Source organism: Sceloporus undulatus, chromosome 8 (assembly GCF_019175285.1).
Source record: "Sceloporus undulatus isolate JIND9_A2432 ecotype Alabama chromosome 8, SceUnd_v1.1, whole genome shotgun sequence".
Classification (NCBI taxonomy): domain Eukaryota; kingdom Metazoa; phylum Chordata; class Lepidosauria; order Squamata; family Phrynosomatidae; genus Sceloporus; species Sceloporus undulatus.
In genome coordinates, this window is record NC_056529.1 from 13180325 (window position 1) to 13193498 (window position 13174).

The 13174-nt window shown below is 37.6% G+C and overlaps 1 protein-coding gene across 7 annotated transcripts in view; it reads left to right on the forward strand.

The window, feature by feature from the left end:
• Window positions 1-13174, forward strand: part of PHKB (phosphorylase kinase regulatory subunit beta) — a 116065-nt gene that overhangs the window by 65388 nt on the left and 37503 nt on the right. For all 7 annotated transcript variants that reach the window (XM_042480744.1, XM_042480743.1, XM_042480738.1 and 4 more), the window contains 4 exons: window positions 5679-5734; window positions 6553-6646; window positions 10652-10735; window positions 11699-11803. In XM_042480744.1, the coding sequence (XP_042336678.1) occupies window positions 5679-5734; window positions 6553-6646; window positions 10652-10735; window positions 11699-11803 (339 nt within the window). The remainder of the gene's footprint in view (window positions 1-5678; window positions 5735-6552; window positions 6647-10651; window positions 10736-11698; window positions 11804-13174) is intronic.

Sequence of the window (13174 nt, forward strand, 5' to 3'; positions counted from 1 at the left end):
CCCTGTATTGTCTTTCTGATGCTTCTATCTTAGAGAAGCTTCACTTTTCATAGGGACCTAGACAGGTGCCTCATAATTATTGTGTTTTTGTTTACTATATATTAATGTAGTATCTCCTCTTTAAAAAAAACTTTAAAAGGCATCTGACAATAAAAATATTTTTAAACCACTTCTTGCACATATTGGGGTACACCTGAGTGTATGGGGCAAATTGTATGGGAAGAGGTGATCCTGTAGCTAATCTGGACCCAAACCATGCAGGGCTTTACAGATCATAAGTACCTTGCCTGGAAGCTAATTGGTAGCCAGTGGAGTGATTTTAATATTGGTGCAATATGATCATTCCTGGATATACCAGTGACCAGTCTGGCTGCCATGTTTTGAACTAATTTAAATTTCCAAACTTGGTACACAGATATCCTAATGTACAATGCATTGCAAAAGTCCAACCTTGAGGTTACCAGCTTGAGGTTAAAATCCAGAGAGAAGTCTAGATGTTAATCGCTTTGGGTTTGATTTTGTGTTGTTAATCCACGTAGCAATGTTGATTTATAGGTGAGGGCATATTATTATTATTATTATTATTATTATTATTATTATTATTATTATTTACATCCCGCCACAACCAAGGCGGCTTACAATTAAAATAATACAATCCCATAACCCCATGTCCCACCCACCCCCTAAAATAGCAATTAAACAATACACAATTTAAAACATACTTCAAAATAAACAGATCAACAATTGCTGTAGCATAGTTCTAGGGGATAACAGGTTCAGATGTTCAGATTTTGGTGCCCAGTTATCTATTCAGGAAAGGCCTGCCAGAAGAGATCTGCCTTAACAGCTTTTTAAAAGCTGTTTAAGTTGGTAATATGACCGATCTCCTCCGGCTGGCCATTCCATATCCACACTACAGATGTAAGGCTGATTTACTAGTAATTGCCAGTACCAGGGAGTTCTGTAGGTCCAGCAGCTGCTAGGGAGCTTTAACAGATGTCTTGGCACTGCACTAAAATACTATTTCTTGGGGGCAGCATGACAGTTAAAGTGGTGTAATGATTTTGCAGTGTGGGTTGGGCTTGAGATTCTGCATGTTGTCACACTGTTTGCCCCCTGCCCTCAGAAGGTTATGCTGCCATAACAATAAAGCTTTATTTTCAAGCCTGTTTTAATATTTGTAATTCTGTCTAAATTGCCTTATAAAGTATATAACAGTTTTAAACCATGTTTTAAATTTTTTGTCTCCTTCCTCTACTTAAAGAAGCCTTAATGTTCTGAAAAATATTCTATGCCATTGAAACTACTAAGGTTTATAAACAAAGCCTAATGAGCTCAAATTACACTTATATGAGGAATTTGAAACTCAATTATTTTAAATCCACAAAAATTTGTTTTCCTTGAGCATTGCACTACTTGTAGAATTGCAGATATTTAAGCTTCAGAGTGTTTGTGTGTATTTGTTTGCATTGTGTTATACAGAAAATAACTGAGCGATTTATAAAGGATTGCTTATAAATGTGGCATTATCCTGATGCAGCGCATTAGCAGTTATAGCTGAAGCTAAACCACTAGCACTTGTAGAAGTTTATGCAGCAACCAAACAAGTTTTATATACATGTGAATATCTACTGTGCAGGGTTGGGGAACACCCCAAAAGAGAAATGTGACAACCAAATATTATTTTTGTACACATACTCAGATTTTAGGTTTATATTTCCCTCATTGAAGCTTGGAAGACATCACTTTGAGGGCTTACAACTCCCAGAATCCCCCAGTCAGCATAGCTAGAAGATTCTGGAAGTCATTTATTTATAGGAACTGTAATGTTCTGAATTCTGTCCCTCCCTATGCCTTAAACGTCTCTCTGTTATGCGCTTGTGACAGAAGGTAAATTGACTAAAACATCATTTACAAAATAAACTGGTACCAATAAGCATTAAGAATAGAAATAGAAGTACCGTCACCCCTCCGTTTTTGCAGGGGATCCATTCCAGATCCCCGTGCAAAAAGAAAAACTGCCAATATTCAAGCCCCATTGGCTTGAATGGTGGTGCACACTCCATTTTATCCCCTTCCATTTGCTGCTCGCGCATAAGTGAGAGATGTAGATCCTAAGTCCGCGAAAAAGGAGGAGTGCCTGTATAATATTATTAATGGCACATATGGATCATGTATTCCTCTGTTGAATCATGTTTGATTACAATTATGTAGTGAACGCTGAGGGATGTGGGACATTAATGGAGATGCTAATGCTTGGTGTGGCAGTTAGAGATAACTATCATCACCTTAAGAGGTTATGGGAAATTATGAGAAATCATGTTTAGCTACTAGTTGATTTTAAAAAATTATTTGTGTTGTCACTTCTGGTTGTTTAATTCAGCCCCACCAACACCCACCCTAGCAATAACAAGTATACTACTTGGAATTATGTATTAGGTTTCTCATGTAAGTAAATGCTTAATTGTCAACAGTTACTTTGTCCTTGGTCCATTATTGTATTTAGAGAGGCCCCAGTTTGGAGAACTTAAGTGGCACCAGTGATCTAAGAGTAATCTAATTCCTACACGTTTAATTAGCAATGTGTGTGCTTTCTTATTTGCAGACAATCTTCCCACCACCACCTAGCCTTTTTCATTGAGACTGCAAAAAGTGACGTTTTAACCTTTCTTTCTCACTAACCATGATCCCAACAAAAATCTCCCCCTTCTTCTGTCCCTACACCAGTGAAGTTTTTTGGGGGAAAGATCCTAAGGTTTCCATGACTAATGGCTGCAAGGCCAACTTTGAATCACTGTCTTTAAGATTTCATTCTCCTGGCTGGTCTGGGGTAGGTTCTATTATCCTTGGCTTTCTGTGTTTCATTCCTGGCCAAATAAATGCCAAACAGGTTTTCGGCCATGTTTGCCAGCCTGTCTTCCCATATACCCTCCCTTTTGGCACTGCTCTGCAGTCTTGCTACATCCACTAGCATATGTATACCTAATCCTTTTGTAAAAAATGAACATGTCATCGACTTGAACTGTATTTTTAAAGGACTGCCAACCCTAGATACCTTGTTTTTCACTGTATTTCTAAGAAAGTCAAAAGACATACCTTTGCCTTTTGTTTAATAAACAGAAGGAGGATTCTAGCTGTATGCACTAAACTGTATTGCTTACAGGGTCCTCCTCCCCAGTGCAAGTCTTTTCTTTTTGCACAACAGGCACTCTAAAATAAAACTACTGAAGAAGCATAAAGTCACCTAGAGAAACGATTGCAGCCCCTTGTTGATAAAGCACTTCATCGAGTACAGCAATCCATGAAATCCTGCTCACTAGCAAAAAGATTTAAATGAGAAATAAAAGCAGCAGCCATTTTATTCTAGAGTCAAGTGTCTGCCAGATTTTTAGCTTCAACCATATTCGTCTATTAAATTTGTGTACCTAAATCCTTTTGCTTTGTATATCTTTCTTTGGGGAATTAAACACCAAATATTAGATCCAGATAGATGTTTATTTTGGCTGCAGGTATATGATTTATTGTTTGTTTATTAAATTTATTAGCTATTCAGAAGCTAACATTGTCTGAGATCTGGGTGCAGCATATTAACAAAGTAATTAGAAGCATAAAGTGCAAACACAAAATTCTAAGGCAATGTTAATCAGTCTAAGATTAAAAGGAGAGAATTCCTCCCATCACCACTTGCATAAATGCACAAATCCAGCTTGCATAAATTTTCTTCTCAACACTGTTCTCCTAAACATAAGAGAGAAGCAGAATTAAAACAATGTCTTTATTTTAGAACAGTTTGCTATTTTATGAGCCCACATTTCCCCATTTACTTGCAAGTTTTGTGTGTGTGTCTGTGCCTATCCATTTTGTGCTGTTGCTTTTCCAGGGGATTATATAGTCAGTAGGGACACCAGTAATCCTACTGTAAAGTATGTTTTTTACTAACGTTCTTAAAAGGAGAGAGCAATCCTAGTGTCATGTGAGGCAAATCAGAACAGAATTTCCCTAACAACAGTTGGAAAAAGCACATAGATGAGCATTCCAGATTCTGTAATTTTTCCCAACTGCATTGTATGCTATTTTGTCCAAGACCGACTAACCTGGCACAATCAAACACAAAGCTGCATGACTGGAATTTAATCGCCCCCCCAGCATTGATAGTTTCAGTATTCTGCTCTTGTATTCCCCCATCTGACAGGCTGCAGCTAGTCTCTGCCTCAAAACAAGTGCATGCCTAAAACCAGGGCCTTGAATGGGGTTATCATCTCCTTTCCTGGCAAAATGATCATATTTTTAGCAGGGTAAAACAACACTATTTTAGATTTTCCTCATTATGCAGGAGGGTCTGTAAGGAACAGAGCCTGCAGTTACATGACACTGAAGTGCCTAAATTACTCTGAAGCCAAAAGATTTTGGTCTCATGTAGTGACACACGTCCCAGTTTGCTTGCTTGACTTGCATATGAAAAAAATAGTGTGAGCATTGAGCATTCCTCAGCACTTGCTTTAACTTTTGATATAGGATCAAACCTCTTGTACTAATTTCACAGAACTCTGATAATCATACACTGCTCTAGAAAGTCCTGGCTTCAGTCCATCTCACAATCACAGCTTGTGAGATTTGGGTTGACTTGAAACTGATTTGCATTGACTTGACTTGAGGTTCCAGTATTCATAGTGGGTTGCAAATGCTGTTGTTCTCTTATAAAAACTAGAATATGCTCCAGTATACAGTCCCCATAAGAGGAGACTAACATAACCATACAGCTAGCCTGGAGAAGGCTAGCCGTAGCAGATAGTTTTAAACTAAAATAAGCAGAGTCTGTTCTAAGCCCATACAGAATGAATGGAATGTGCTGCCTCTAGTTTTGCCATTGTTATCACAAGAGGTTGCAGCTGCCTAATGAAAAAACCCTCATGTTGAAGGATCCGTGTTGAATCCATATGCTCAAATTCAGATTTCTGTATATGCTGTGCTGTACAAATGGTCCACAGTCACAGATACCTCATGAATATAGGTCAACAGATTTGATTTGTGTACTCAAATAAATGCACAGGAATGAATGGAAAATATATTTTCCAGACAGGAAGAAAAGAGAAGTTGTGCATATGCAATCACATGAGTTGTTTACTTTGAACAGTCTTGCTACATGTCAAAATAAAATTGGGATATGCCATGTACTTCAAACTTCATCAGCACCTTCACACCCCGTGTCAAATACAAAATGGTTTCATTCTTATGATGTCAGCCAAGACTAATAAATCTAACACCTGTGATTCCTTTCCCTCCCTTAGGTGGAAAGAGCACGAGCCTGTCCTTAACACCTCAGTATCAAACCACTCAGTGTTTTGACAATACAGCTTTTGAAGGGACATCAATAAATAAATAAATAATAATAATACTTTTATTTTTATCCTGCTTTTCTGTGACAAGACAATCAAAGCGGCTCCCAACACATTAAAATATCCACATTCAATATTATGTCTCAAATTCCCCCCCTATGCTATTTCCCTTGAGTTCCATTTCCTTGTTTTCATTCACCACTAAATTGATTAGCAGGCAGTAAAGAAAGAGAAAAGCAGCAGTACAGCCAGAAGATGTCAGTCATATTAATGTGTTGTGCTTGTCTTTTAATAAAAGTGGTGTTTTTTTTGTTTTGTTTTTTTTGCTTTTACCTTTTTTAGGGTCCACTAGAAAATGACCTGGTGGTCCATGTTGCATTGGTTGCTGAAAGCCAACGGTAAGCCATTCAGGTCACTGATAAGTCTCTAGACTCAGATTTGAATGTGTTACTCTGGTGCTTTAAGTGGAAACTTCAGGGCCTGAGATTTGGAACTACGTGAGATTTTGTGTGTTCACACCTTAGAGTCGTCCTCCAGCAGAATGGTGTGCATTGCATTTAATAATAATAATAATAATAATAATAATAATAATAATAATAAGCTTAATTCATAACTTAAACTAAAAGCTTCTGTTTAAGAGGCATTATGCTTCCCCCAGATTGAAAAGAGCTAATATAAATAATGACAGCATGGTGTTTGTTTTATTCTGGTGGAAATAGCAGGGATTTCTGCTTATTGAACTTCAGGCTCCTACTCATTTACTTTGTTCCAGGTGCAGCTGCTACTGCTCTAGAAATGACTTCGGAAATACTAGATTGGGAATTCTTAATTTGGATACCAAATAGCCACTGATTTCATGCTTGGCTCTGATGATTTTCAAGAATTCCATTCTTTGAAGAGCTATTTTGAAAAAGCCAGTTTTGACAAGGCTTTTGTCTAAAAATTTTGCTCCCCGTAACTTTATTTTTCATTTTTAAAATAAACAGCTTACATTAGCCATTGGCCCCAGACTCTTTTCCACCAATTATCTAGGGACACAAGTCCTGCCTCCCAAGCTTTGGCCCCTTCAAGTCAAGTCAATGAATTATATATGTGTGGCACTATTGAATGTCCATTTTTATAATTGAAATATCTTGTGGGGATTTAGCCATCTTCTATTGTTTTATTTGTTGTATAATTTTAATAAATTTAAATATTAAAATAAATAAATAAACAGTCTGCAGGTTTTTCTGAACACATATGGAATCCAAACACAGACACCCCAACAGGTTGAACCGATCCAGATATGGGCACAGCAGGAGCTTGTAAAGGTAAGATTTATTTATTTTTTGCTAGAGTTTTAAAAGTTAAACCAGTCCTCTGTGTCTTTGTGAAAAAAACAACAACCAACAGTATCATAAGTTATAATGAATTACTTAGCTTTTACTTTACTGTAGCTACCCCCTGAACCTGTCAGACAGATAAGACAGAGTGTGTGTGTGCATGTGTGTGTGAATAAGCACATGCTTTTTTATAAGTCTAGGAATGTCCTTAGAAATAAGGTGGGAATGAATTATAGCAGGATAGATGATATACAGGTACTTTCTTTTGTAGCTAGGACATCTCTCTAATATATTTTCTATAATGAGAACAAAAAATGCCCCTAGGCCTGTACAGTCAGAGAACATCTTGTCATAAACAAGAGCTAATTCAGGTTACAACTACAGTTTAGAATTAACACATTAATCTTGATTTTCTGATATTAGATGATAGTTAAAGTTGACGAAGCCTACCACACATATTGAGAGCTAGTGTGGTGTAGTGGTTTTGAGTGTTGTACTATGACTCTGGGAGACCAGGCTTTGAATTCCTGTTCAGCCATGAGTGGAAAGCAATGGCAAACCTTCTCTGAACAAATCTTGTTTAAAAAAATCACCCTATGATAGTTTCGTCTTAGGGTCACCATGAGTCAGAACGACTTATTTGTAATTGGTTGACCAGCTGAACCCAAAGGGTGCTCAACAATGGCTCCTCTTCATCCTGGAGAGAAGTGACCAGTGGGGTCCCACAGGGCTCTTTCCTGGGCCCAGTGCTAGTCAACATCTTTATCAATGACTTGGATGAAAGAATTGGGGGCATAGTTATCAAATTTGTAGATGACACCAAATTAGGTGGAGTACCTAATACCCCAGAAGATAGGATCAAAATTCAAGATGACCTTAACAGAATAAAAAGCTGGGCCAAAGCTAACAAAATGAAATTCAACACGGAGTAATGTAAGGTACTGCACTTAGGGCAGAAGAATGAAATGCATAGATATAGGATGGGGGACACCTGGCTGAATGAAACTACATGTGAAAGGGATCTAGGAGTCCAAGTAGACCACAAGTTGAACATGAGTCAGCAGTATGATGCAGCAGCTCAAAAGGCCAATGTGATTTAAGCTGCATCAATAGAAGTATAGCTTTCAGATCCAATGATTAACACATTAATCTTGCCACTTTATTCTGCTTTGGTCAGGTCCCACCTGGAATACTCTGTCCAGTTCTGGGCACCACAATTCAAAAAGGATGTTGACAAGTTGGAGCATGCCCAGAGAAGGGTGACCAAAATGGTGAAGGGTCTGGAAACCATACCTTATGAGGAAAGACTTAGGGAGCTGGGTATGTTTAGCCTGGAGAAGAGATAGTTAAGGGGTGATATGATAGCCCTGTTTCAGTATTTGAAGAGGTGTCACATTGAGGATAGAGCAAGTTTGTTTTCAGCTGCTCCAGAGACTAGAACACGTAACAATGGATGCAAGCTACAGGAAAAGAGATTCCAGCTTAGCATTAGGAGGAACTTCCTGACAGTGGAACACACTCCCTTGGGTGGAGCCTCCTTCTTTGGAGGTCTTTAAACAGAGGCTGGATGGCCATCTGTTGAGGATGCTTTGATTGTGATTTCCTGCATGGCAGGGGGTTGGACTGGATGGCCCTTGTGGTTTTTTCCAACTCTATGATTCTATAACAATAACAAAATCACAAATATCAAAAATATAATAAACATGGAGAAATAATGCTAAGCCTCATACATGTTTGTTTTTACACACATTACATTTTATATATTGGCTGTCTCACTCACTTCAACAGGATTCAGTTGTACATCTGCTTCCTCTGCTGAAATAAACTGTTAAGCATTTTTCTGGAGCTTCCCTAGGTACACTGAAGTCTAATGACTGCAAGAAATAACTGGATTTTGTCAGTAAGTGGAAAGTGAGCTTGTGGCTTGTCTTTCCTCTGTTGTTACTTTTTAATATATAATACAGATGTTTGTACAGAAATGCAGAGTAACATCTTCTGAATTGCAAATAAATCTTGAGAGATAACAAAAAGAATGGTTGTAATTCAATATATCTTGGCAGAGGAAGCTCTTAAGATATCAAATATTTGTCAAATTTGGATCATTCCTAGGGAGATTAGTACCTTCTAGTCTAGTTGAAAATGTTTCAAGTGGCAAGGCTTTCATCTATTATAGCAAACAGCTGAATGGCAACATCATATTTGCATACTGACTTCATATTGCAAAAATAGATATCTTTGACCACAGTGAAGGCTTTTGAATTGTCTTTTAATTTGGAAACTGTAAAACTCCAGAACACCAGCATTGCTTGCTTTTCATTCTTCCTTTCATTTATTGAATTTTTATATTTAAAAATAACCCTATGAATAAAATAAGTAAGAATTATCAAACTTCTTGCCAGTTTTGCCAGAAATATAACATCGGTTTACATTGTCTAGATTACTGAGTCATTCATCTTCAGCAATTATATTTACAATATTTATACTTCCTTCACTGAGCCCAAAGCAGCTAGCAACATAAGTAAAAACAATAATTTACCAAGAACTTGACAACAACAATAAATTTGCCATAAAGCTGCCATAAAACACTAAAACAGTGGAGGAATCAGATTTTTAAATAAGCACAAATAGTCCTTGAAAGTAAATCAAACACAGTAATTAAAACCACTGGAAAGAGGGAGCAACTATTTATGCCCAAAAAATCTTCCTAAAAAGTATGCTTTTAAGCATACTGTGGAAGTATTTTATTAGAGAGAAGATGGACATTCAGGAACCTGGGTACAGCCACTGAAAAGGCTCTCTCTTTGGTCCTACTTAAGTGTATTTGGGGGGATATTGGATCTGACAATGAGCTCAATAGACAGGCAGGTTCATGAGGGAAAGATAGACATCTCTGTTGCACAAATAAAAGATTTTGAAGATCATCACCAGCCCTTTGGGTTTAGAAATCAATTAAGAGCCAGTGTAGCTATTTTAACAAGAGAGCCAGTATATTACGTTCTGCCTTTTATGATGCCATTTTCAAGTCCAATGAAAATAATAAAATCAAAAGACAATATCAAAATCCTGAACCGTACCCATATGCATACATACACCAAGATCTTTCCAGTTACTGGTAGGTAGCACAGAAGTCATATTGCAGGGACAGGCTGTGAGAATGTCTTTGCCTGTCTCCCTGCTGTTGTCAGCCAACCTGGAAAGAATGAAGGAATTTATACTCAACAGGAGCAGAAAGGATTGCAGTGTCATGGCACAAAATTTGCCGTTGATTAGGAGGATCATCTGAACTGTGATAAGATCTAGTCACACTATGTGTGAGCGTGGTTTTCAGTGTGTCTTTGCATTTATTATGATGCTTTCTGCAAATAATGATTTCAAAAGCCTATGCACATCAACTATAATAATGACATTTGCTTTGTTCTGTCAGCTGGCCTCAGAATTTCGTTTCAACCATTTTTGCTTCCTCAAAAGTAGGATTACTCTCAATTCACCTTCTATTCCTCAATCATCTCTAGGCTTTATACATGCTTCCTCCCCACCCCCAAGCATTTCCACAATCTCTGTTGTGGATCCTCCCACTTCCTAGCATTTTGGCAGTGAGATGACCTTTAATTTCTCAAAAGGTCACTCTGCTGCAGAACCATTGACCATACTCCCTGCAGTCAACTTGGCTCAGAAAGCAGCAGATGGATTGCCTTGGCTACAGCCCTAGGAGTTAATGTGCTCACTGAGGCTGTCTTGTGTGCACAAAGTACAAACCGGTGAGATTTCCCCCCTCTTTTTTTTCCTTTTGGTGTCTCTGATCATTTTCCTTTCTTTCACATTCTGCTGTCAATTCTTCTCTCACAATATATTAATATCCTAATTTGGCCTTAAGGAGCCTCCAATTGCTCTGAGATAAGAAGACCAAATAAAAGCCTCCTTTCACCTGTTATTTTAATGCTTCTTTTAATTGTGTTAACTGCAGTAGACGTTTTGTACTACAATGTCTTACAGGCTTACTTCCATCTTGGGATCAATGACAAACTGGGACTCTCGGGAAGACCTGACCGTCCAATTGGCTGCCTTGGAACATCAAAGGTCCTTGCAAGGAATCATTCTTCTGCATGCTATAGTTGGTGTAAACATTGGCGGAATCTAAATTATTCTGTGGACTTGGAAAGCAATTTACTATACAGTCTAAGAATATAGACCCCTGTTGTTTCATTCTCACATAACAGTTTATAGAAACTTTTCTCCTTCCCTGCAAAATGTTAAGACATATTTTTTTTGGCCAGTCTAGTTAAGAATTTGTATTTGCAAAACACCTTTTGGTTCAAATTTTGCAGTTTTACAAAATGTCTGATAGCTACTGCCTTGTTGCATGGATTTTAAAAACTGAAGCATTTGAATGAGTTGCTTGCATCTTTTTGATCAATCATCCCATCCTTCTGTGATAGTTCAGCGTATTTTTACTCAGCTTCACAAATGGAAAAGATATTGGCTTTGATTAGAGACATTTTGCACAGTACATTGAATAATCAATTTAAAAAGAGCTCATCTTAAACTTGTGGTAGAGATGAGAAATCTTTAGGGGATTAGCAAATTCTTGACAGCATCCCTCAATGAAGGCAAGATAATGAACAAGATTAATTCACACCCCAGTACAATCTTACATATCTCTGCTCAAAAGTCTGAGTTCAGTGTGACTCACTCTCAGACAAGTGTATATAAGATTGTAACCTGAAATAATTTATCTCTACGAAAGGCTTTGTTCAGAATAGTCATATCAGTTGTAATTTATGTGATAGTTTAATCCATGGCTTGAAATAGAGGCTTGCTTATGAAAACGTGCGCTGCAGTAAATATCTCTTTAAAGTATCACCAAAGAGTGTTTGTTGCTTTGTCTGGTTTCCTACCTAATTAATTGATGCGGCACATTTTTATTGATTGATTTAATTTTAAAATAAAATGTGGATTTTATTTTTCCTAAAAACAAAGTCTTGCTTGCTTATCTGCATTCTATAGATATCTTTTTAAAAATTAATTATGTTTGCTTTGTAGATTTATCGGATATTGGGCAAAACTGTTGTTTGCTACCCAATTATCTTTGATCTGAGTGACTTCTACATGTCCCAGGATGTTATGATGCTGATTGATGACATTAAGGTATATTGTTTATAAAACTTGTTTTCCTTTTCTTTTGCTTTCCTTTTCCTACAGAGAAATGCTTTCTGTATGGGTCATGGCGCATTTCAAATGGCTCTAAGTAAGACAAATGTAGTACAAAAATGAAGGCTGGAGATAGACCTGATAAAAACATGCAATGGGGTATTAAAAGGCAACATGAATTGCAGGCTAGTCACCCAGAACCAGCTTTGTAGGATGTTAAATTTAGAATTAATGACATCACTCTAAAATTATCATTATACCCTGCTCTTCAGCCACAAAGGCTCTCAGAGCGGCTTGCAAAATGGTTAATTAGACGGTTCCCTGCCTTCAGCCTTACAATGTAAAAGACACAACACAAAAGGAGAAAGGAATGGTAGTGGGGCAGGGGATCAGGTCCAGCAGTTCTTCTCTCCCTTTGAGCCTTGGACCAAGGCAGATGGACTGGAGGGAGGGCTCTCCTTCTTCCTTTAGGCCAGGCCTGATGGAGCTGGCAGGCTTTTCTCTCCCTCTGAGGTCTGATGATGTCAGATGGCAAATGTAGGGATAAAGAGATAAGTGGTGGGAAAAGGTATGGGACCTGTGGTTACTTGAAAAACTGTTTGACAGAATGGCAAGTTACGCTGGACAACCAAAATCAGGACCTTAACCCGGGATGCCCCTGTGGTTCCCACTCATTGACTTTATAAACAAAGGCAGAAACAAGAACACCACCATCTCATCTGAACCTTTGATCGGACATTCTGGACTAGATTTATACAAAAATGACCTATTACATTGAACAGAAGCCAAGAAGGAGACTCGCAACAAGTTGGGAGATGAATTGTTTTATTTTGCTTTTTTTTAATATGTTTTGTATATAGTTGTTTACTTGTAATTTAAAAAAAAAACAAAATAAGGGACAGTTATAGAATTTTGGTCACCTGTTAAAACTGGCTTTCTGTGGATGAACTGCGTGGAAAAATAGCAGTTGAAACAATCTCCATAGAATCCTTCTGAACTGCATTCAGCATTTGCTGCATCAGAAAGCTTGTTTTGGAAATAAGGCATAACAAATGTTGCTTTGTAATATCCCTTTGCGAGGTTTTGGCTTGCGTATGGCTATGGTGAGATTCATGAAGACTTATCCAGAGTTGTCATTTCCATGTCACAAAATCGTCCTTAGATGTACCACATAACACCTGTGTTAAAATCTCTTCATTGGCTGCCAATTTGCTTCCGGGCACAATATAAGGTGTTGGTTGTTATATTTTATTGATGTGTTTATATGAAATTTTTAGATTGGAATCCCACCTCGATCCATCTGGGAGAGGCGGGAAAATATTATTATTATTATTATTATTATTATTATTATTATTATTATTATTATTA